The sequence below is a fragment of the Haematobia irritans genome, chromosome 4, assembly GCF_050003625.1.
Source record: "Haematobia irritans isolate KBUSLIRL chromosome 4, ASM5000362v1, whole genome shotgun sequence".
Taxonomy (NCBI): domain Eukaryota; kingdom Metazoa; phylum Arthropoda; class Insecta; order Diptera; family Muscidae; genus Haematobia; species Haematobia irritans.
This window is the reverse complement of record NC_134400.1, coordinates 67,057,105-67,081,468: the sequence shown is the minus strand read 5'-3', so window position 1 is coordinate 67,081,468 and position 24,364 is coordinate 67,057,105. Positions and strand designations below refer to the sequence as shown.

The following is a 24,364-nucleotide window of genomic DNA, read 5'->3' as shown; positions in this document are numbered from 1 at the left end:
TAGACTGCCGCAAATCTCTCAACGAGATGGCTGAGCAGTACAATATTCACCTAATATGGGTGCCTGGTCATAGGAACATACCGGGGAACTGTGAAGCAGATGTGTTAGCAAAGCTAGGAACTACCTTACATATTCCAGGGGAACTAGAATCTGTTGGTATGCCTCTGGCCACCTGCAAGCTCTTACTGCGTGAGAAGGCTGTTATGATGGCCAATATTCGATGGGAAAATTGCAAGGGTTGTAACGACACCAAGCAAATATGGCCCCATTTAAACTTAAACCGCACACTAGATATGCTAGTGTTCTCAAGGCGTCAGATAGCACTCCTAATATCTGCTATAACGGGTCGCTGCCTGATAGGCGAATTTGCAAAAACTATAGGTGCGAAGTATAATGACTATTGTATAAGCTGTCATGACGTGGAGGAAAAGGAATCAATTAAACACCTCTTGTGTGAGTGTCCTGGTTTTTGTGTAAGGCGTAAGCGAATTTTAGGAGCATATAGCTTTAGATTACTGGCTGACCTGGAAAACGTTAACTTAAGCAGTTTGTTAATGTTTTTGGAGCAATCTGGTTGGTTCCACAAAAGTAAATAATGGAGAAGGTTCAGTGGTTAAGACTAGAAGTGCCCATATGTAATAGGTACTTTTAGTTAAATGTGGTATCACAATGGACTGAATAGTCTAAGTGAGCCTGAAATTTAATCGGGCTGCCACTTTAACCTAACCTAACCTAACCTAAAATAAAAAGGTTTTAAAGTGTTGAGCAGCAAAGTTGTTAAATTAAAAAGGTTTTAAAGTACCATCGTTATATTAAAATATAAAAAAGGTAAGTAATTTGATAATATAAATATTTTAGAGAACATTAAATGAGTTATCGCACAGTGGTTCCAAATCGCTTTGTTTGGAAATAATTCTGCAACTTTTAAACGGATAGAAATATTAATATATTTTTTTCTTTTTTGTTTGTGAAAGCTGAGGTGTTTTCCTCTTGGTTTGCAAGTTTGTGAGTACCTAGTGGGTCTACGGGCTGACCTGTAGGCGTTGAAAGTTGGTCACCTTGGGGGTATTTAATATTGTTTTAGCTGTCAAATCCACAATTATGAACTTTTTTCTCTTATAAAAACCCTCCAAAAAAGGGTTGTGTGCTATATATAAAGGTTTGTCCCAAATACATAAATTTAAATATCACTCGATTTGGACAGAATTTGATAGACTTTTACAAAATCTATAGACTCAAAATTTAAGTTGGCTAAAACTCTGGCTTCTGGGTCCATATAAGTGCATATCGGACGAAAGATATATATGGGAGCTATATCTAAATCTGAATCGATTTCAACCAAATTTGGAACGCATAGCTGCAATGCTAAGTCTACTCCCTGTGCAAAATTTCAACAAATTGGGCCAAAACTCTGGATTTTGGGACCATATTAGTCCATATCGGGCGAAAGAGATATATGGGAGCTATATCTAAATCTGAACCGATTTGAATCAAATTTTGCACACTTGACTATACTACTAATTGTACTCCTAGTGCAAAATTTCAACCAAATTCGGCCAAAAATCTGGCTTCTGGGGCCATATAAGTCCATATCGGGCGAAAGATATATATGGGAGCTATATCTAAATCTGAACCGATTTCAATCAAATTTTGCACACTTGACTATACGACTAAGTTTTATGTTTGTACAAAATTTCAAGCAAATCGGTATAAAACTCTGGCTGCTGGGTCGATATTAGTGCATATGGGGCGAAAGATATATATGGGAGCTATATCTAAATCTGAACCGATTTCTTCCAAAATCAATAGGGTTCTATTCTGAGCCAAAACACATACTTGTGCCAAATTTGAAGGCGATTGGACCTAAATTGCGACCTAGACTTTGATCACAAAAACGTGTTCACAGACAGACAGACGGGCGGACGGACATGGTTATATCGACTCAGGGACCCACCCTGAGCATTATTGCCGAAGACACTATTTGTCTATCTCGTCTCCTTCTGGGTGTTACAAACATATGCACTAACTTATAATACCCTGTTCCACAGTGTGGCGCAGGGTATAAAAATTGTGTATCTATGTGCTTTTGATTAAAAGTTGTAGACTCCACAATTTGAAATTTCAAAAAAATTCTTCCAAGTTTTTTGCTTGTTTCTTATAGAACGCCAAATAAGGATACGTTTTAAGTTTTTATCGGCCATTTTGGTTAAGTAGTCTAAGTTCTTCTTATACCAAAATCGACAATTTTGAAAAAAGAAAAAATTTTGTTTTAAAAAATTCTCATTCGGCAAAGCACCGATTGCTAAGCCGGCCTCTTTTCCAAAAAGCCTTATGTGTCCACTAACTAACTGTAAAAGGTTTCAACATCCTAGCAGTAAACAGCTGAGAAATATCCAAATTACAAAAAAATAACATATATCCCTACTTCGGGGATTTTTGACACGAATTTTGGGAATAGTATATTCAGCAATATTTCTTTATAACCAGTTCAAAAGTTATAAAAGTTTCAATCCATATTTTTGATTCCCAAAGAATTGTATTTAAAAAAAAAAAATCTTTCCTTGCCCCAAAAAGTTTCAATTTTCGTATTTTTCGATTTTTGCGATTGCACAAAAAAAAGCTCTCTCAAATACCTTTTTTTTTATTATTTTCATCTATGGATTAAACCCTTACAGACTAACAGTAATATATTACATTATATACATATCGTTTGTTAATATATCAAGTATTTAATAATAATGTTATCTTTTTCTTTACATTGTATTTCTCTTCTGACAAATCAAGATAATAATAAAATTTATTGAATTCTTTACAAAGTCGGCGAAGTGGATCGTTGTTTTCAAAGTTCGTTCGAAAGTATTCAATGTGGAGCAGTTCAAAGTTGCGGGTAGGTCTAAAGGGTACATTAAATGATATGCTGTTAATAAGGAAGTCAGATTTAAATCTTCCGTTAATTAAATCAACCATAAAACAGATATTCAGCATGGTACGTCTACTTTTCAGTGTAGGTAATTTGATGAGCGATAGTCTTTCTTTGTAAGACGGCAAGGTTTGAGGTGTCCAGTTATTCCGACGTAAACAAAACAGTAAAAATTGTTTCTGAACAGATTCAATACGATTGCAATGAATTTGGTACTGTGGGTCCCAAATTACAGATCCATATTCCAGGATAGGACGCACAAGCGAAGTATATAAGTTTCTTGTAACAAATGGGTCAGAAAATTCCTTACTCCAGCGCTTGACAAATCCAAATGATCCATAGGCCTTATTTACAGTCATAGAAATGTGAGATCTAAAATTTAGCCTGCGATCCAAAAGTATTCCAAGATCTTTAAAGGATTCAACAGTTTCAAGCGTTGTGCCATTCAAGTTATAATTCGTGTCGATATAATTTAATCTATAAAAAGAGATATGCTTGCATTTCCTTATGTTCAGTTCCATCATATTTGATGAGCACCATCTGTACATGCTATTCAGATCAGATTGGAGTAAGGATTGGTCATCACTATTCCGAATAACCTTTATAATTTTAACATCGTCAGCATACATGAGAGTGTAACCATATTTAATGGCTGATGGAAGGTCATTTATAAATAAGCAGAACAATAGAGGGCCAAGATGACTGCCTTGTGGAACACCAGAAGGCACATGTATTGATTTTGAAATAATGTTATCAAATACTACAAATTGTGTACGATTCTTTAGATAACTTTCAAGCCAGGATACCATTAATTCACTGAAGCCCATGCGATGCAGTTTGTACAGTAAAAGTGAATGGTTTACTTTGTCAAACGTCTTACTAAAATCAGTATAAATGACATCAGTCTGTAAACGATCTCTAAAGCCTTCATTAACCATTGTAGTCAATTCCAAGATATTTGTTATGGTCGAACAAGATTTACGGAAGCCGTGTTGTTTAGGCGATAGAAGAGAGGAGACTTGATGATTCAAAATATCAGAAATAATTTTCTCCAACAGTTTTGGAATAGCACTTAATTTAGCAATGCCTCTATAATTCGTAATATCTGACTTGCTTCCATTTTTAAATAGCGGAATGATAAATGAATTCTTCCACAACGTAGGAAAGTGACCTGTGCGCAAAGATTCATTAAACAGAAATGAAAGAGCAGTCGAAAGAGAATGAGCACAATATTTGAGGATGTTACTGGGAATCCCATCAGGGTCCGGGCGATATGAACATTTTATCTTTTCCATATAACTCATCACAATATCAGGAGAAATAAATGGAGTAGTGAATGTCGAATATTCCTCTATCTTATATGGGTACGCATCAGATTGCTTGAAATCCTTATGGCAATAAGTTGTTGCAAAGAACTTTGAAAACAAATTACATATAGATTCATTTTCATCCCCTTCAACAGCACCATAGTGAAGGGTTCTTGGATACACATTTGATTGACGTTTAGAATTAACAAATCTGTAAAATGACTTTGGATTAAGCTTCAGTTCATTTTTAATTTTCGATAAATAATTGTTATAGGATTGTTTATTCCACAGGTTGTATTCTGAACGAGCAATTGAGTAGTTTGCATAGTCAGTCACAGATCCAGATTTTTTATACTTTTTATAAAGTTTATTCTTTCTATTCTTCAAGTTACGTAATTTACTGTCATTCCAAGGTGGACCAGTGTGAGAAGTTATTCGAATTAATGGAACAGATTGGGCTATGAATGAATTCAAAGTTTCATAAAATGTATTTATTGATTCATCAAGATTTCTGGTAAGATTTTATTCCAATCCACATTTAATAGTAATGAGTTCAGTTTTTCGTAATCAGTTCTATTAAAAGAGAATATTTTATCAGTTTTCAATACGAGTTTTTTTCGCATAGATCTCGAAAAAGACATATTTATATCCATACAGACAGTGGGACGATGAACATCTTCAGGATTTACTACGGCATTGACGCGTGATAAAAACACATCTTTTAGTTCATTTGTAAAAAATAAATCAAGTAATTTATTATTCGAATTTTGTATGTTGCTAATTTGAAAAAGACCATCTTTTAACAAGTTTTCAACAAATTCAGATTGATATCCATTTCTTAGCATTGGTACGGAGTAATTCATTTCCTCACAATATTTCCATGTAATAGATGGAATGTTAAAATCACCAGACAAAACAATCAAATCAGAGGATCTCGCAGTAGATAGGACCGATTGGATAGCAGTCAAATGAGCATTATAAACATCGTTACAAGAACCAGGAGGAATATAGGAGCAAGTCACAAATAATGAATTATGGCCGCACCTTATTTTCACTCCTACATATTCAATTTGAAGTTCATTTGGAATATCAATTTTTGATGAAGCAAATTTCGAAGAAACAGCAATTAGGACGCCGCCACCAGATTTCTTCAAACCATTTGTGCGGTCACATCTATAAATTTGGTACTTGTCGCATAAGTTTTCAGTATTTAAGATATTACTTTGAAGCCAGGTTTCAGTAATTATAATCAAATCATAATCAAAGCCAAAGCTATCCGTATATAGGTTGCATAATTTTGTGTTAAGTCCCCTAACATTCTGATAAACTAAAGTAAAATTCGTATCAGACAGGGTTTTATTCAGTTTTTTGATTGCTCAACGGGACGTACAGGTAAACGGGCAACTCTATCTCTAAAAACAAATTCATGCACCACAGCTCTGTAAGGCCAGAATTCCGGATTGACCACTGTGTCAAAAATGTCCTCAGGTACGAAAATTTTGAATGACGACTTGTTCCTCCTCTCTACAAATTGCAGTTTAGATACCTTAATGTCTACATTTGCATTCAGTTTTGATTTTATGTAGAAATGAATATCATCCTCTGTTGTTTCTGGAGCAAAACGGGCAGCAAAAATGGTTTTCATTGGGGGTAAGACCCTTAAAGGTTTTGGAGCTGAACCAGCAGGCGATTGATTTGTAGGTGTATTAAAAGGAGAAAAGAATGCATTAGTATCAGTTAACACAGTAGCTGGTGCCACTACTGTTCCAGTGTTCATTGAATTCGAATGCGACGGGGTAATAATAATAGGTGGAATAGGTAAAGGTGCAGTTTCAGCGTTGTTAGTAGGAATGACAACAGTCTCTGAATCCTGAATATTATTATTGGCGTTAACTAGTGTCGGAGAAATTGTTTCAATCTCATTGTTAGATGAATTCTTGTTAGATTTAGATTTCTTCCTTTTTCTGGAATTTTCAGTTGGTGATTGTAACACTATGTCCAAGTTTGAAGAATTATCAAGAAGATTCTTATATTTTTTAAAGCGATCTGAGATCAAATCAAAATCCCTCGAAATATCATCGAGTCTGGCTCTACAGTTTTTAAAAAAGGTAAAAAAACTCGCCATCAATATGTTTGCACTTTTCACAGCACCACCGCAGACCCTTATCTTCACGTAAGTTGTCAATTGTGCGTGCTGCTAATTGCGCACATTTTGAATGGTAACTTGTTGAACAAATCCAGCACGAAATCATTTGTTCATCCAATTTAGTGATACGACACGACGGTATAGGGCAAGCCATTTTTCAATTTTTCTTAATATGTCAAAGACAAAAATGTGGACGCAAGTATATTTCCAACAATTTCGCAATGAATAAATATATGATTCAGACTTGAAATCAAAAGTGAAATTTAATACGTAAAATCCAAAGTGTACATGCTATTCAGATCAGATTGGAGTAAGGATTGGTCATCACTATTCCGAATAACCTTTATAATTTTAACATCGTCAGCATACATGAGAGTGTAACCATATTTAATGGCTGATGGAAGGCATTTATAAATAAGCAGAACAATAGAGGGCCAAGATGACTGCCTTGTGGAACACCAGAAGGCACATGTATTGATTTTGAAATAATGTTATCAAATACTACAAATTGTGTACGATTCTTTAGATAACTTTCAAGCCAGGATACCATTAATTCACTGAAGCCCATGCGATGCAGTTTGTACAGTAAAAGTGAATGGTTTACTTTGTCAAACGTCTTACTAAAATCAGTATAAATGACATCAGTCTGTAAACGATCTCTAAAGCCTTCATTAACCATTGTAGTCAATTCCAAGATATTTGTTATGGTCGAACAAGATTTACGGAAGCCGTGTTGTTTAGGCGATAGAAGAGAGGAGACTTGATGATTCAAAATATCAGAAATAATTTTCTCCAACAGTTTTGGAATAGCACTTAATTTAGCAATGCCTCTATAATTCGTAATATCTGACTTGCTTCCATTTTTAAATAGCGGAATGATAAATGAATTCTTCCACAACGTAGGAAAGTGACCTGTGCGCAAAGATTCATTAAACAGAAATGAAAGAGCAGTCGAAAGAGAATGAGCACAATATTTGAGGATGTTACTGGGAATCCCATCAGGGTCCGGGCGATATGAACATTTTATCTTTTCCATATAACTCATCACAATATCAGGAGAAATAAATGGAGTAGTGAATGTCGAATATTCCTCTATCTTATATGGGTACGCATCAGATTGCTTGAAATCCTTATGGCAATAAGTTGTTGCAAAGAACTTTGAAAACAAATTACATATAGATTCATTATCATCCCCTTCAACAGCACCATAGTGAAGGGTTCTTGGATACACATTTGATTGACGTTTAGAATTAACAAATCTGTAAAATGACTTTGGATTAAGCTTCAGTTCATTTTTAATTTTCGATAAATAATTGTTATAGGATTGTTTATACCACAGGTTGTATTCTGAACGAGCAATTGAGTAGTTTGCATAGTCAGTCACAGATCCAGATTTTTTATACTTTTTATAAAGTTTATTCTTTCTATTCTTCAAGTTACGTAATTTACTGTCATTCCAAGGTGGACCAGTGTGAGAAGTTATTCGAATTAATGGAACAGATTGGGCTATGAATGAATTCAAAGTTTCATAAAATGTATTTATTGATTCATCAAGATTTCTGGTAAGATTTTATTCCAATCCACATTTAATAGTAATGAGTTCAGTTTTTCGTAATCAGTTCTATTAAAAGAGAATATTTTATCAGTTTTCAATACGAGTTTTTTTCGCATAGATCTCGAAAAAGACATATTTATATCCATACAGACAGTGGGACGATGAACATCTTCAGGATTTACTACGGCATTGACGCGTGATAAAAACACATCTTTTAGTTCATTTGTAAAAAATAAATCAAGTAATTTATTATTCGAATTTTGTATGTTGCTAATTTGAAAAAGACCATCTTTTAACAAGTTTTCAACAAATTCAGATTGATATCCATTTCTTAGCATTGGTACGGAGTAATTCATTTCCTCACAATATTTCCATGTAATAGATGGAATGTTAAAATCACCAGACAAAACAATCAAATCAGAGGATCTCGCAGTAGATAGGACCGATTGGATAGCAGTCAAATGAGCATTATAAACATCGTTACAAGAACCAGGAGGAATATAGGAGCAAGTCACAAATAATGAATTATGGCCGCACCTTATTTTCACTCCTACATATTCAATTTGAAGTTCATTTGGAATATCAATTTTTGATGAAGCAAATTTCGAAGAAACAGCAATTAGGACGCCGCCACCAGATTTCTTCAAACCATTTGTGCGGTCACATCTATAAATTTGGTACTTGTCGCATAAGTTTTCAGTATTTAAGATATTACTTTGAAGCCAGGTTTCAGTAATTATAATCAAATCATAATCAAAGCCAAAGCTATCCGTATATAGGTTGCATAATTTTGTGTTAAGTCCCCTAACATTCTGATAAACTAAAGTAAAATTCGTATCAGACAGGGTTTTATTCAGTTTTTTGATTGCTCAACGGGACGTACAGGTAAACGGGCAACTCTATCTCTAAAAACAAATTCATGCACCACAGCTCTGTAAGGCCAGAATTCCGGATTGACCACTGTGTCAAAAATGTCCTCAGGTACGAAAATTTTGAATGACGACTTGTTCCTCCTCTCTACAAATTGCAGTTTAGATACCTTAATGTCTACATTTGCATTCAGTTTTGATTTTATGTAGAAATGAATATCATCCTCTGTTGTTTCTGGAGCAAAACGGGCAGCAAAAATGGTTTTCATTGGGGGTAAGACCCTTAAAGGTTTTGGAGCTGAACCAGCAGGCGATTGATTTGTAGGTGTATTAAAAGGAGAAAAGAATGCATTAGTATCAGTTAACACAGTAGCTGGTGCCACTACTGTTCCAGTGTTCATTGAATTCGAATGCGACGGGGTAATAATAATAGGTGGAATAGGTAAAGGTGCAGTTTCAGCTTTGTTAGTAGGAATGACAACAGTCTCTGAATCCTGAATATTATTATTGGCGTTAACTAGTGTCGGAGAAATTGTTTCAATCTCATTGTTAGATGAATTCTTGTTAGATTTAGATTTCTTCCTTTTTCTGGAATTTTCAGTTGGTGATTGTAACACTATGTCCAAGTTTGAAGAATTATCAAGAAGATTCTTATATTTTTTAAAGCGATCTGAGATCAAATCAAAATCCCTCGAAATATCATCGAGTCTGGCTCTACAGTTTTTAAAAAAGGTAAAAAAACTCGCCATCAATATGTTTGCACTTTTCACAGCACCACCGCAGACCCTTATCTTCACGTAAGTTGTCAATTGTGCGTGCTGCTAATTGCGCACATTTTGAATGGTAACTTGTTGAACAAATCCAGCACGAAATCATTTGTTCATCCAATTTAGTGATACGACACGACGGTATAGGGCAAGCCATTTTTCAATTTTTCTTAATATGTCAAAGACAAAAATGTGGACGCAAGTATATTTCCAACAATTTCGCAATGAATAAATATATGATTCAGACTTGAAATCAAAAGTGAAATTTAATACGTAAAATCCAAAGTATACTTCTAGGCATATACAAAATCAGAGTTGAGTTTAGGTTAGTAAATTCAGTACTTAGCTATTTCAACGACCAGTACTTAGCCTGATCAACAACCACAGAAAAACTTTTGAAGTGAGCTTTTATCAATCAAAACAGAAGGAGAACAGTGGAATGACGTTTCGCTGGCCAACACTATTGAGTGAGGAGTAAGCTGACGTTTCTAATTTGTGTACCCACAGGTCAAAGCGCCTTTTCTCTTTGTCTACAGAAACCACGAAACAACAACAAAAACTGAAATATTTGTATTGTTTTCGATGGTTTGCAGTTTTATAAAACTTTATAAAAATACAGCTTTCCACACAAAACAGCTCAAACGAAATATATCGAACAGAATGCAAAAGCTTTAGATCACGTTAAGCACCGGTTTTAACACAAGCGAGATATTCACAATGAAATTTTATTTTTAATTGGAGCAACTTGAAAACACGTCCAACAATGTATCCAACGATATATTTAGACCGTTGATCAGTAAAATGCACAAAAAATTGCACTAAACCTCACTAACTCTTGAATTTCTCTAAATGTATGTTTGTGTGGTACATAAATCTGAACCGATCTCAACCAAACTCGGCACACTTGATGTCCTCTCTGCATCTGACACGAAATAAACCACCCAAAGTATACCAATCTTGGCGGTAATACAATTCCAACGAAAACTCGAATTGCTTAAAGGTTGGATGTACAAAGGATGATTGTTGTTTATTTGCTATAAAAGAATTATATAAAATACAATGAAAATTTAAAGATTATTACAATGCTTACATGTTTTTTGTATATAATGTATATAAAGGTATATAATGTATATAATGAATATCAATAAAATTATTGTTCAGCGGATGCGGTTCAAACCCCATCGAACCCACTCGCATTGCCCATTTTAGCCTTGCCATCTTTAGGGGTGCCATCATTGACATCCTCCACACCGTGAAATGACCCGGATGGGGAGGCTTCACCAACATCTCCGCTGGCATCGACATCCAAAACAGCGAGCTTGGAAATTGGCCTTCTATAAACTCCAGAACTGGTGCTAACTTTTGCCGAACGCGCCACGCCATCTTTGCCAGTAAATAGCTCAACAATTCTGCCGCGTTTCCATTGAGATCGAGGAAGGTCGGAGTCGCATATGAAAACAACGCTTCCTATGTTTAGGGGATGAGTTGGCAGACACCACTTAGTATGTCTAGTGAGCTCAGGTAAGTATTCTCTAACCCATTGGTGCCACAGCCCGTTCTTCAAATTTTTGACAATTCTCCACTGCTTTCTCAGACACATTTAACGAGGTTCGTATGGCGCTGGCGTTTGGGTCGAATTGGCACAGCCCAATAAAAAGTGGTTTGGTATCAGTGGGTCAGGGTCCTCCGGTGTAACAGCCAAATGTGTCAATGGTCGAGAATTTATCATATTCTCAGCTTCTATTAAAAAGCTTTGTAGAGTCTCCAGCCGTGATGAATGTTCGCGCAACATCGCATAAAGGGCCTTCTTCACCGACTGCACTAGTCTCTCCCAGGCACCACCTTCGCTAGGATTTGCAGGAGTGTTGAATTTCCATTGAATGCCCAATGCTGTAAGGGACGAAGACATTTTATTATTATCAATAAAATTTTGCTCACCCTGCAATTCTTTTTCAATTCCAATAAAATTAGTGCCGTTGTCACTACGGATTACGATTTTAACACAAGCGAGATATTCACAATGAAATTTTAATTTTAATTGGAGCAACTTGAAAACACGTCCAACAATGTATCCAACGATATATTTAGACCGTTGATCAGTAAAATGCACAAAAAAATTGCACTAAACCTCACTAACTCTTGAATTTCTCTAAATGTATGTTTGTGTGGTACATAAATCTGAACCGATCTCAACCAAACTCGGCACACTTGATGTCCTCTCTGCATCTGACACGAAATAAACCACCCAAAGTATACCAATCTTGGCGGTAATACAATTCCAACGAAAACTCGAATTGCTTAAAGGTTGGATGTACAAAGGATGATTGTTGTTTATTTGCTATAAAAGAATTATATAAAATACAATGAAAATTTAAAGATTATTACAATGCTTACATGTTTTTTGTATATAATGTATATAAAGGTATATAATGTATATAATGAATATCAATAAAATTATTGTTCAGCGGATGCGGTTCAAACCCCATCGAACCCACTCGCATTGCCCATTTTAGCCTTGCCATCTTTAGGGGTGCCATCATTGACATCCTCCACACCGTGAAATGACCCGGATGGGGAGGCTTCACCAACATCTCCGCTGGCATCGACATCCAAAACAGCGAGCTTGGAAATTGGCCTTCTATAAACTCCAGAACTGGTGCTAACTTTTGCCGAACGCGCCACGCCATCTTTGCCAGTAAATAGCTCAACAATTCTGCCGCGTTTCCATTGAGATCGAGGAAGGTCGGAGTCGCATATGAAAACAACGCTTCCTATGTTTAGGGGATGAGTTGGCAGACACCACTTTGTATGTATAGTGAGCTCAGGTAAGTATTCTCTAACCCATTGGTGCCACAGCCCGTTCTTCAAATTTTTGACAATTCTCCACTGCTTTCTCAGACACATTTAACGAGGTTCGTATGGCGCTGGCGTTTGGGTCGAATTGGCACAGCCCAATAAAAAGTGGTTTGGTGTCAGTGGGTCAGGGTCCTCCGGTGTAACAGCCAAATGTGTCAATGGTCGAGAATTTATCATATTCTCAGCTTCTATTAAAAAGCTTTGTAGAGTCTCCAGCCGTGATGAATGTTCGCGCAACATCGCATAAAGGGCCTTCTTCACCGACTGCACTAGTCTCTCCCAGGCACCACCTTCGCTAGGATTTGCAGGAGTGTTGAATTTCCATTGAATGCCCAATGCTGTAAGGGACGAAGACATTTTATTATTATCAATAAAATTTTGCTCACCCTGCAATTCTTTTTCAATTCCAATAAAATTAGTGCCGTTGTCACTACGGATTACGATTTATAAAATTTCTGATGCAAAGTAGACAGGAATCACTGGAAAGATCAGGCGCTATCTCCAAGTGGATAGCACGTATGGTCAAACAGGTGAATAAGGCGATCCACCTCTTCTCTCGTTGGCGACGAATGGTGACATTAATAGGTCCAAAATAATCCACACCGGTGTAAGTGGAGGCACGAATATATGGAGTTACACGGTCTATCGGCAAAGGGGCCATTTGTGGTTGACGAGGCTTCGCCCTTCGTATGCGGCAAACTTGACATCGAGATTGTATACTGTTCAACAAACGACGAATTGATGGTACCCAAAACTTCAATCGCACTTCACTTATTACAATTGACATATTAATGTGGCAAAATTTTACATGATACGACTCCACTAGCAGGCGTGTAAAGCAATGTTGGTTTGGAAGAATGATGGGATTTTTTGACTGGATGGACAGACTTGGTGCATTCTGAATACGTCCAGATACTCTCAATAATCCATCTTCACCGATGCGTGGGTTCAACATCTTTATTTTACTGTATTTACCCACATGCCCTTGTTGTCCAATATCAGCAATTTCTTCAGAAAAAACTTCACTTTGAATACGTCGACATAAATACATCTCAGCCCATGCATTTTCTTCAACAGACAACTCGCCTTTAATTAAGCCAATATTCTTGATTTTCCGATATAAATTTTGTATGTAACGATGTACCCAAGCCATTGTACGTTTTAATCTGGAATATTTTGAAAATCGATTAATATCAGGAATTATGGAACAAACCTGACGAGCCACCAGAAAGACAAATTTTGATCTCAATTCGGAATTGGTAGAATCTTCATAATTTTCCATGTTTGATTCTGTTGGCCACTGGGATTCATCCAATTTCAAAAAATCTGGTCCGTTTTTCCACCGTCCGTCCGCCTCGTACTTTATGGGATATTTAGCCCGTGTTGCTTCATCAGCTGGGTTTTTTGTTCCAGGACACCAATTCCAATTATCCATTCCGCTGCCTTCCAAAATTTCTGCCACCCTATTGGCCACGTATTGTTTATATTTCCGGTGGTCAGAATTGATCCATCGTATGACAGTATGGGAATCTGTCCAAAAATAAATTTTATTAATATTTTTTGTATGATTAGAAATTATTAAATCCTTCATCCGGACACCCATAACTGCAGCCTGCAGTTCTAGTTTGGGTATAGTATGATATATTGTAGGGGCACAAGAAGATTTTCCCATCACGAAAATAACTTTTATTTCATCCACACTTACCACACGCCAATATGCAACAGTCGCCATCGCCTCTTCGCTCGCATCTGCAAATATGTGTAAGTCTACTTTACATTTTAAAAATTCATTAAAATAGCAACGAGATATAGTAAACTGTTCCAGCCTTTTAAGTTCCATTAACCACAATTTCCAATGATTATAAATTTCAATCGGCAACTCCTCGTCCCACTCTATACCTGCTTTCCATACTCTTTGCATCAAAACTTTGGATGTAATCATGAAATCACACAAAAATCCAAATGGGTCATAAATTGACATATTTAGAGAAAGCATCTCACGCTTGGAAGGCACTTTGGCAAATTCTAAAATAGATCTTTCCACTTTATGAAAATTTAAACGGAAGCAAAATATGTCTACATTTGGTAACCAGTGTATACCCAAAATTCTTTCAATATTATCTTTGCTTAAAAACTCACCGCTGTCGTCTATTCCACTGGCCGATTGCCCACAAGATTCCAAAACTTTTTCTGAATTTGATATCATATTTCTCAGTTCGAATCCTCCAGCACCATGGATTTTAATAACATCTTTTACCACTTGCACTGCTTCATTTTCAGTTTGGAAACAATCGACGTAATCGTCAACGTAATGTCTTTCGAGTATTGCGTTTACGGCTCGAGGAGACGGCTTCAAATATTTTTTGGCATTCATATTTTTGACGAATTGAGTTATAGCTGGTGAGCACGTCGCACCAAATATCATGCGTTCCATTACATAAATGTCGACCTTTTTATTCTTGTCTCCATTCCTCCACAAGAATTTTTGATTTTGGCGATTTTTACCTGGTGGAACATTTCCTTAATATATCCACATACAGCAATTGGAGCTTCTCGAAATTTAAAAATTGTTGAGATAAGCGTATTGTTTATGTCTGGTCCACTCAAAAGGCACTTGTTCAATGAAATATTGTGGACCTCGGCTGCGGCGTCGAAAACAATACGAATTCCTTTTTTGTTTATATTTTGCACCCCAAAGTGCGGCAAATAAAACACACGGCCATTGTTTACCGGCTTTTCATTTTCTTCAATTTTTCTGGTATAGCCTTTGGATAAATAATCATTAATTTTTTGGCAATATACGCGGCTATACTCACTGTCACGAGCCATCTTCTTTTCTACACAATACAAACGTTTTAGGGCCATTTCATATGATTCGGGAAAAGGAGGTATATTTTCCTTCCATAAAAGACGACATTCATATCTGCCACCCACTTCCCTTGTGAATTCATTTAGCAATTTTAAAGCACGTTCATCATCAGCCGGAATTAGTTTTGTTGTTGTTATTTTTACCCCGAGGCTCTCCATATCAAAATAATTTTTCATCATAACGTTTAAGCTTTGTAAGTCGTCTTCTTTATTTTCGTACCTTCGAGCATGAAGAGCACGTCTTGTTGTTGTAGGATTTGTTCCAGCAGTCGGTCCATACACCATGACACCTAATCTCGTTGTGGTTGCAATCGGTCCAGCGGCTGACAATATGCGGGGCACATCCAAAGGTACTGTCAAAAAACAATGATGAAGACTGATTATTAATTTTGGCTGAACATTTTTATAGTCAACAAATTTTATTTTTGATACATCAATATTTTCATTACATTTTACAAGATTTTGTAAACTACAACTTTGAATTGGCAAAGATAAATTGGACGTTGTATAAACATTTTTCATAGTATACCGCTTGTCTCCAGCTCCAACTCCACTAATAGTCATTTCAATGACTTCACAATTTTGTGCCACACAATGCTCATTAAGCCATTGAAGTGATAATTTTTGCTTTTTACCTTGCAAATCCAATTCATTAGCAATCTTACTATCAACCATAGAAACGTTTGCACCGTCGTCTACAAAGGCGTAAGTGGAAATAATTTTATTTTTTCCATATAATTTGACCGGTAAAATCTGAAATAGAATGTTACCGGTTTCACCCACAGCGTGACAAATTCTTTGTTCAGGCTGCGGCACAGCAGAGGAATTTCCAACTTCGGTAGCAACTTCATTGTGGAGTAATACGTGATGGAATTTCTGGAAGTCATCTTTTCCACAGGCAATTTTGTTTCTGCAATCTCTTAACTGATGGCCTTTCTTTAAACAGCAGAAACAAACCTTTAAATTCTTTATTTTTTCCCACTTTTCGTCCGTACTTATTTGTATAAACTGTTTACATTTTCCAACTGACGTACAGACTCCTTCGCACACAACACAATTTTTAACGGCGACGCATGCAAACTTACGGCTTGGGTTTGTGGTTTGGCGACGATTAGTGGAGACGTTTGGTGCGTATGGTAGAGTATCGTGGACGATGTTAGCAACTCGGCGCAATGTTTCCAACCATTGACTGAAGTCCAAAACAGATGGTGATTCTTTTAGCGAGAGACATTTCTCTCCCCACTCCATTTGACGATTCATTGGCAATTTGGCAAATAGTTCACTCAACAATGATGGATTGTACAGGTGATGCTCAACACGAGCGTTCTTCAGGAATGTTGCCATGGTTGATGTCTTGTTGGCGAAACTTACCAAGGCTTCCAAATTATTATTCACCAAACGCGGAATTTTTCTGACTTTGTCGATCTGGCTTTTTATGAGTTGTTCCGGTCTGCCGAAAGTTTCCTTTAAATGACTCATTACAGCTGCAACATTTTCAGAGCTTCCCAATAAACATTCAACAGACTCACGGACACTTCCTTTCAATGATTCTTTTAGGCGCATTATATTGTGCAAATTATTATACTGGAATTCATCGGTTGTATTGTAGAACGATTCGGCGAAAGTTGGCCATTGTTCGGGTAAGCCTGAAAATATTGGAAGAGGGTAAATTTTCTTTTGTGGCAAATTAATATAATAAGGGTTTGGAGTGTTTAAAACACTATTTCGTTGCTCCTGGGCTGGTTCACATTGCAAACCCAATGGCGGTTGCTGAAATTGTTGCGTTACTTGCGATGGCGAGACTAATTGTGGCATTATTGGCGGCGGTGGTGGTTGACTGTGGCGGCGGTATTGATAAATTGTGTATATTTATTGACTCCAATGTCGACGGCTGCTGTTGTGTTGGCTGAGTACTCTGGACGGACGGCTGCGCTTGCTGCGAAGTCAATATGTCAACCACATCTTTCTTTAATTGCAGCATTTGGCTTTCTTGTGATTTTAATTGATTTTGCAGCATTGTCTGCATTTGTAACATCTGCTGCTGCATCTGTAACATCTGCTGCTGTGTTTGTTGTTGCACTTCTTGCATATTTTTCACTTGCTTTTCTAACTCACCCGATGAATCGACGACTTTTGGCTTTTGTTGTTTTTGGCTATTAACTTCTTTTTTCCCTTCGACTTCTCTGCCAGCAGACTGCTTGTTTGTAGATTCCTCCGGCTCAAGAATTGGCTGCGTACTTACGTTTCCTTGATTGAGGAGCATTGCATTTGAAGAAATTGATGGGGTATTTGGTGGCGAATGTAATAGGCTCATATCGACGAGGTATTGGTCAAAACGGGCTGAGGGTTTACCTTGATTCGATCGCTTGATCCTTGACATTAAATAGACAGGGCAGAATTCAAACCAATACGGAACACAGCTTCACAAACAAAATTCTGAGGACAATAATTGGCAAATTCCTTCAGAAATACATTACACATAGACAGGTTGTAACGGCGACTATTGTTACGGCCTTGCTTAATAAATTTGTGCTTCTTATCAAACAATAAATTATGTTTACGGCAATACAATAATAAATTAACTGCTTATAATCATCGAATTTCGGCTTTTGGCGGCATTAAACAGCTAATAAGCTTGTCGGCATCAATAAAATTTTGGTTTTAAGCATCACATAAATCGGCAACTTCGTCGGGTTAAACTTCAAATAAAACATCAAATAAAAATGTCCTCTCTGCATCTGACACGAAATAAACCACCCAAAGTATACCAATCTTGGCGGTAATACAATTCCAACGAAAACTCGAATTGCTTAAAGGTTGGATGTACAAAGGATGATTGTTGTTTATTTGCTATAAAAGAATTATATAAAATACAATGAAAATTTAAAGATTATTACAATGCTTACATGTTTTTTGTGTCCAGCAGAAAGGGACAAAATCAAGGCCTGAAGGGCTTTTATATGAAAAAAGGAACGCTAACAAATTACGAATACAAACAAAGGTATATAATGTATATAATGAATATCAATAAAATTATTGTTCAGCGGATGCGGTTCAAACCCCATCGAACCCACTCGCATTGCCCATTTTAGTGTTGCCATCTTTAGGGGTGCCATCATTGACATCCTCCACCCCGTGAAATGACCCGGATGGGGAGGCTTCACCAACATCTCCGCTGGCATCGACATCCAAAACAGCGAGCTTGGAAATTGGCCTTCTATAAACTCCAGAACTGGTGCTAACTTTTGCCGAACGCGCCACGCCATCTTTGCCAGTAAATAGCTCAACAATTCTGCCGCGTTTCCATTGAGATCGAGGAAGGTCGGAGTCGCATATGAAAACAAGGCTTCCTATGTTTAGGGGATGAGTTGGCAGACACCACTTAGTACGTCTAGTGAGCTCAGGTAAGTATTTTTTTTTTTTTTATTTAAATAATTCATATAATATATTAAGCTCAGTAAAATGCGGCCTCAGCGCCAATTAAAGGCTTTAAAGAGGCAAGTTGGCAATAGATACAATACAAAACCTATAGGTTAGTCAAAAGAAAATGAAATAATAACAATAAGGACTTCAAATTAATGTTATTTCAAAATTACTTGACTTACAAAAGAAGCGTTTCAAATCTTTCACATAAATACGACTTACATCTAGTTTTGAAGACAGAAATTCTTTCCGAATTCTTTACGTTAATGGGTAAATTGTTAAATTTTACTCCTCCCCTATAATCAATTCTTTGTTTACATCTTTCCAATCTACATCTTGGAATTCGAAGATTAGACTGATTTCGCGTATTGAATTCAAGTTGGTTTTGAGAAAAAACAATCGTTTGATGTCCGATATTATGTATGTTTCTGTAAACGAATATTAAAGCTTGACATTCATATAATCCATAAATAGGCAGTATAGTTTTCGAAACATCATTGTACAATGAGATTGTTGGGTATGTTAAAGGTAGACCATATACTATTTTTAAGGCCTTATTCTGCATACGTTGCAAAGATCTCATAGCAGCACAATTCTTATTGAATGCATATACAATTGCCAAATAGTTCAAATGGGAGTGTATCAATGCCTGGTAAATCATTAACTTTACCTTCATACTTAGTTTATTTTTAAACTTATACAAAATTCCCACGGCTGGTGCTATCTTCTTCTTTAAATCCTTAATGTGTTCTCTAACCCATTGGTGCCACAGCCCGTTCTTCAAATTTTTGACAATTCTCCACTGCTTTCTCAGACACATTAAACGAGGTTCGTATGGCGCTGGCGTTTGGGTCGAATTGGCACAGCCCAATAAAAAGTGGTTTGGTGTTAGTGGGTCAGGGTCCTCCGGTGTAACAGCCAAATGTGTCAATGGTCCAGAATTTATCATATTCTCAGCTTCTATTAAAAAGCTTTGTAGAGTCTCCAGCCGTGGTGAATGTTCGCGCAACATCGCATAAAGGGCCTTCTTCACCGACTGCACTAGTCTCTCCCAGGCACCACCTTCGCTAGGATTTGCAGGAGTGTTGAATTTCCATTGAATGCCCAATGCTGTAAGGGACGAAGACATTTTATTATTATCAATAAAATTTTGCTCACCCTGCAATTCTTTTTCAATTCCAATAAAATTAGTGCCGTTGTCACTACGGATTACAAGTGGCACACCTCTACGATTTATAAAATTTCTGATGCAAAGTAGACAGGAATCACTGGAAAGATCAGGCGCTATCTCCAAGTGGATAGCACGTATGGTCAAACAGGTGAATAAGGCGATCCACCTCTTCTCTCGTTGGCGACGAATGGTGACATTAATAGGTCCAAAATAATCCACACCGGTGTGAGTGAAGGCACGAATATATGGAGTTACACGGTCTATCGGCAAAGGGGCCATTTGTGGTTGACGAGGCTTCGCCCTTCGTATGCGGCAAACTTGACATCGAGATTGTATACTGTTCAACAAACGACGAATTGATGGTACCCAAAACTTCAATCGCACTTCACTTATTACAGTTGATATATTAAATTTTACATGATACGACTCCACTAGCAGGCGTGTAAAGCAATGTTGATTTGGAAGAATGATGGGATTTTTTGACTGGATGGACAGACTTGGTGCATTCTGAATACGTCCAGATACTCTCAATAATCCATCTTCACCGATGCGTGGGTTCAACATCTTTATTTTACTGTCTTTACCCACATGCCCTTGTTGTCCAATATCAGCAATTTCTTCAGAAAAAACTTCACTTTGAATACGTCGACATAAATACATCTCAGCCCATGCATTTTCTTCAACAGACAACTCGCCTTTAATTAAGCCAATATTCTTGATTTTCCGATATAAATTTTGTATGTAACGATGTACCCAAGCCATTGTACGTTTTAATCTGGAATATTTTGAAAATCGATTAATATCAGGAATTATGGAACAAACCTGACGAGCCACCAGAAAGACAAATTTTGATCTCAATTCGGAATTGGTAGAATCTTCATAATTTTCCATGTTTGATTCTGTTGGCCACTGGGATTCATCCAATTTCAAAAAATCTGGTCCGTTTTTCCACCGTCCGTCCGCCTCGTACTTTATGGGATATTTAGCCCGTGTTGCTTCATCAGCTGGGTTTTTTGTTCCAGGACACCAATTCCAATTATCCATTCCGCTGCCTTCCAAAATTTCTGCCACCCTATTGGCCACGTATTGTTTATATTTCCGGTGGTCAGAATTAATCCATCGTATGACAGTATGGGAATCTGTCCAAAAATAAATTTTATTAATATTTTTTGTACGATTAGAAATTATTAAATCCTTCATCCGGACACCCATAACTGCTGCCTGCAGTTCTAGTTTGGGTATAGTATGATATTTTGTAGGGGCACAAGAAGATTTTCCCATCACGAAAATAACTTTTATTTCATCCACACTTACCACACGCCAATATGCAACAGTCGCCATCGCCTCTTCGCTCGCATCTGCAAATATGTGTAAGTCTACTTTACATTTTAAAAATTCATTAAAATAGCAACGAGATATAGTAAACTGTTCCAGCCTTTTAAGTTCCATTAACCACAATTTCCAATGATTATAAATTTCAATCGGCAACTCCTCGTCCCACTCTATACCTGCTTTCCATACTCTTTGCATCAAAACTTTGGATGTAATCATGAAATCACACAAAAATCCAAATGGGTCATAAATTGACATATTTAGAGAAAGCATCTCACGCTTGGAAGGCACTTTGGCAAATTCTAAAATAGATCTTTCCACTTTATGAAAATTTAAACGGAAGCAAAATATGTCTACATTTGGTAACCAGTGTATACCCAAAATTCTTTCAATATTATCTTTGCTTAAAAACTCACGGCTGTCGTCTATTCCACTGGCCGATTGCCCACAAGATTCCAAAACTTTTTCTGAATTTGATATCATATTTCTCATTTCGAATCCTCCAGCACCATGGATTTTAATAACATCTTTTACCACTTGCACTGCTTCATTTTCAGTTTGGAAACAATCGACGTAATCGTCAACGTAATGTCTTTCGAGTATTGCGTTTACGGCTCGAGGAGACGGCTTCAAATATTTTTTGGCATTCATATTTTTGACGAATTGAGCTATAGCTGGTGAGCACGTCGCACCAAATATCATGCGTTCCATTACATAAATGTCGACCTTTTTATTCTTGTCTCCATTCCTCCACAAGAATCTTTGACAGTCTTGGTCCTCTTTGGCGATTTTTACCTGGTGGAACATTTCCTTAATATATCCACATACAGCAATTGGAGCTTCTCGAAATTTAAAAATTGTTGAGATAAGCGTATTGTTTATGTCTGGTCCACTCAAAAGGCACTTGTTCAATGAAATATTGTGGACCTCGGCTGCGGCGTCGAAAACAATACGAATTCCTTTTTTGTTTATATTTTGCACCCCAAAGTGCGGCAAATAAAACACACGGCCATTGTTTATCGGCTTTTCATTTTCTTCAATTTTTCTGGTATAGCCTTTGGATAAATAATCATTAATTTTTTGGCAATATACGCGGCTATACTCACTGTCACGAGCCATCTTCTTTTCTACACAATACAAACGTTTTATGGCCATTTCATATGATTCGGGAAAAGGAGGTATATTTTCCTTCCATAAAAGACGACATTAATATCTGCCACCCACTTCCCTTGTGAATTCATTTAGCAATTTTAAAGCACGTTCATCATCAGCCGGAATTAGTTTTGTTGTTGTTATTTTTACCCCGAGGCTCTCCATATCAAAATAATTTTTCATCATAACGTTTAAGCTTTGTAAGTCGTCTTCTTTATTTTCGTACCTTCGAGCATGAAGAGCACGTCTTGTTGTTGTAGGATTTGTTCCAGCAGTCGGTCCATACACCATGACACCTAATCTCGTTGTGGTTGCAATCGGTCCAGCGGCTGACAATATGCGGGGCACATCCAAAGGTACTGTCAAAAAACAATGATGAAGACTGATTATTAATTTTGGCTGAACATTTATATAGTCAACAAATTTTATTTTTGATACATCAATATTTTCATTACATTTTACAAGATTTTGTAAACTACAACTTTGAATTGGCAAAGATAAATTGGACGTTGTATAAACATTTTTCATAGTATACCGCTTGTCTCCAGCTCCAACTCCACTAATAGTCATTTCAATGACTTCACAATTTTGTGCCACACAATGCTCATTAAGCCATTGAAGTGATAATTTTTGCTTTTTACCTTGCAAATCCAATTCATTAGCAATCTTACTATCAACCATAGAAACGCTTGCACCGTCGTCTACAAAGGCGTAAGTGGAAATAATTTTATTTTTTCCATATAATTTGACCGGTAAAATCTGAAATAGAATGTTACCGGTTTCACCCACAGCGTGACAAATTCTTTGTTCAGGCTGCGGCACAGCAGAGGAATTTCCAACTTCGGTAGCAACTTCATTGTGGAGTAATACGTGATGGAATTTCTGGCAGTCATCTTTTCCACAGGCAATTTTGTTTCTGCAATCTCTTAACTGATGGCCTTTCTTTAAACAGCAGAAACAAACCTTTAAATTCTTTATTTTTTCCCACTTTTCGTCCGTACTCATTTGTATAAACTGTTTACATTTTCCAACTGACGTACAGACTCCTTCGCACACTCAACAATGATGGATTGTACAGGTGATGCTCAACACGAGCGTTCTTCAGGAATGTTGCCATGGTTGATGTCTTGTTGGCGAAACTTACCAAGGCTTCCAAATTATCATTCACCAAACGCGGAATTTTTCTGACTTTGTCGATCTGGCTTTTTATGAGTTGTTCCGGTCTGCCGAAAGTTTCCTTTAAATGACTCATTACAGCTGCAACATTTTCAGAGCTTCCCAATAAACATTCAACAGACTCACGGACACTTCCTTTCAATGATTCTTTTAGGCGCATTATATTGTGCAAATTATTATACTGGAATTCATCGGTTGTATTGTAGAACGATTCGGCGAAAGTTGGCCATTGTTCGGGTAAGCCTGAAAATATTGGAAGAGGGTAAATTTTCTTTTGTGGCAAATTAATATAATAAGGGTTTGGAGTGTTTAAAACACTATTTCGTTGCTCCTGGGCTGGTTCACATTGCAAACCCAATGGCGGTTGCTGAAATTGTTGCGTTACTTGCGATGGCGAGACTAATTGTGGCATTATTGGCGGCGGTGGTGGTTGACTGTGGCGGCGGTATTGATAAATTGTGTATATTTATTGACTCCAATGTCGACGGCTGCTGTTGTGTTGGCTGAGTACTCTGGACGGACGGCTGCGCTTGCTGCGAAGTCAATATGTCAACCACATCTTTCTTTAATTGCAGCATTTGGCTTTCTTGTGATTTTAATTGATTTTGCAGCATTGTCTGCATTTGTAACATCTGCTGCTGCATCTGTAACATCTGCTGCTGTGTTTGTTGTTGCACTTCTTGCATATTTTTCACTTGCTTTTCTAACTCACCCGATGAATCGACGACTTTTGGCTTTTGTTGTTTTTGGCTATTAACTTCTTTTTTCCCTTCGACTTCTCTGCCAGCAGACTGCTTGTTTGTAGATTCCTCCGGCTCAAGA

General features: G+C 37.0%; 4 protein-coding genes across 5 annotated transcripts; all 4 read right to left on the bottom strand.

The window, feature by feature from the left end:
* Nucleotides 1-12,850: 12,850 nt before the first annotated feature.
* Nucleotides 12,851-14,854, bottom strand: LOC142235519 (uncharacterized). Its single transcript, XM_075306771.1, has one exon. The coding sequence runs from the start codon at nucleotides 14,852-14,854 to the stop codon at nucleotides 12,851-12,853; it is 2,004 nt and encodes a 667-aa protein (XP_075162886.1).
* LOC142237138 (uncharacterized) lies at nucleotides 14,706-18,869 on the bottom strand. 2 transcript variants are annotated; one of them, XM_075308500.1, is made up of 5 exons: nucleotides 18,195-18,869; nucleotides 17,404-18,138; nucleotides 16,059-16,934; nucleotides 15,738-15,983; nucleotides 14,706-15,641 (listed from the first exon to the last, which is right to left on the bottom strand). In XM_075308500.1, exons 2-5 carry the CDS (start codon nucleotides 17,666-17,668, stop codon nucleotides 14,854-14,856), a joined length of 2,175 nt encoding a protein of 724 aa, XP_075164615.1. In that variant the 5' UTR covers nucleotides 17,669-18,138; nucleotides 18,195-18,869; the 3' UTR covers nucleotides 14,706-14,853. The 2 variants fall into 2 exon arrangements, with proteins under 2 accessions (XP_075164615.1, XP_075164614.1); XM_075308499.1 differs by lacking the exon at nucleotides 18,195-18,869 and having other exon boundaries at nucleotides 15,738-16,934; nucleotides 17,404-17,974.
* On the bottom strand, nucleotides 18,099-22,369 carry LOC142237136 (uncharacterized). Its single transcript, XM_075308497.1, has 3 exons — nucleotides 19,936-22,369; nucleotides 18,934-19,821; nucleotides 18,099-18,814 (listed from the first exon to the last, which is right to left on the bottom strand). Exons 1-3 carry the CDS (start codon nucleotides 22,367-22,369, stop codon nucleotides 18,759-18,761), a joined length of 3,378 nt encoding a protein of 1,125 aa, XP_075164612.1. The 3' UTR covers nucleotides 18,099-18,758.
* Nucleotides 22,370-22,420: 51 nt separating this feature from the next.
* LOC142237140 (uncharacterized) lies at nucleotides 22,421-23,851 on the bottom strand. Its single transcript, XM_075308501.1, has 3 exons — nucleotides 23,143-23,851; nucleotides 22,822-23,067; nucleotides 22,421-22,725 (listed from the first exon to the last, which is right to left on the bottom strand). Exons 1-3 carry the CDS (start codon nucleotides 23,369-23,371, stop codon nucleotides 22,421-22,423), a joined length of 780 nt encoding a protein of 259 aa, XP_075164616.1. The 5' UTR covers nucleotides 23,372-23,851.
* Nucleotides 23,852-24,364: the final 513 nt, after the last annotated feature.

Excerpts from the sequence above, each read along its gene's own strand:
- LOC142235519 (XM_075306771.1), bottom strand. The coding sequence starts at position 14,854 with ATGGAACGCATGATATTTGGTGCGACGTGCTCACCAGCTATAACTCAA.
- LOC142237138 (XM_075308499.1), bottom strand. The coding sequence starts at position 17,668 with ATGTCAAGGATCAAGCGATCGAATCAAGGTAAACCCTCAGCCCGTTTT. Across the intron at positions 16,935-17,403 it reads AAAAGTCGTCGATTCATCGG|GCTTACCCGAACAATGGCCA; the intron begins GTGAGTTAGAAA and ends CAATATTTTCAG. Across the intron at positions 15,642-15,737 it reads TTTACAAAATCTTGTAAAAT|TACCTTTGGATGTGCCCCGC; the intron begins GTAATGAAAATA and ends GTTTTTTGACAG.
- LOC142237136 (XM_075308497.1), bottom strand. The coding sequence starts at position 22,369 with ATGGCCATAAAACGTTTGTATTGTGTAGAAAAGAAGATGGCTCGTGAC. Across the intron at positions 19,822-19,935 it reads AAATTTTATAAATCGTAGAG|CATTGGGCATTCAATGGAAA; the intron begins GTGTGCCACTTG and ends CGTCCCTTACAG. Across the intron at positions 18,815-18,933 it reads TTCTGTCTTCAAAACTAGAT|GTTTTGTATTGTATCTATTG; the intron begins GTAAGTCGTATT and ends ACTAACCTATAG.
- LOC142237140 (XM_075308501.1), bottom strand. The coding sequence starts at position 23,371 with ATGAGTACGGACGAAAAGTGGGAAAAAATAAAGAATTTAAAGGTTTGT. Across the intron at positions 23,068-23,142 it reads TCACGCTGTGGGTGAAACCG|ACGACGGTGCAAGCGTTTCT; the intron begins GTAACATTCTAT and ends ACGCCTTTGTAG. Across the intron at positions 22,726-22,821 it reads TTTACAAAATCTTGTAAAAT|TACCTTTGGATGTGCCCCGC; the intron begins GTAATGAAAATA and ends GTTTTTTGACAG.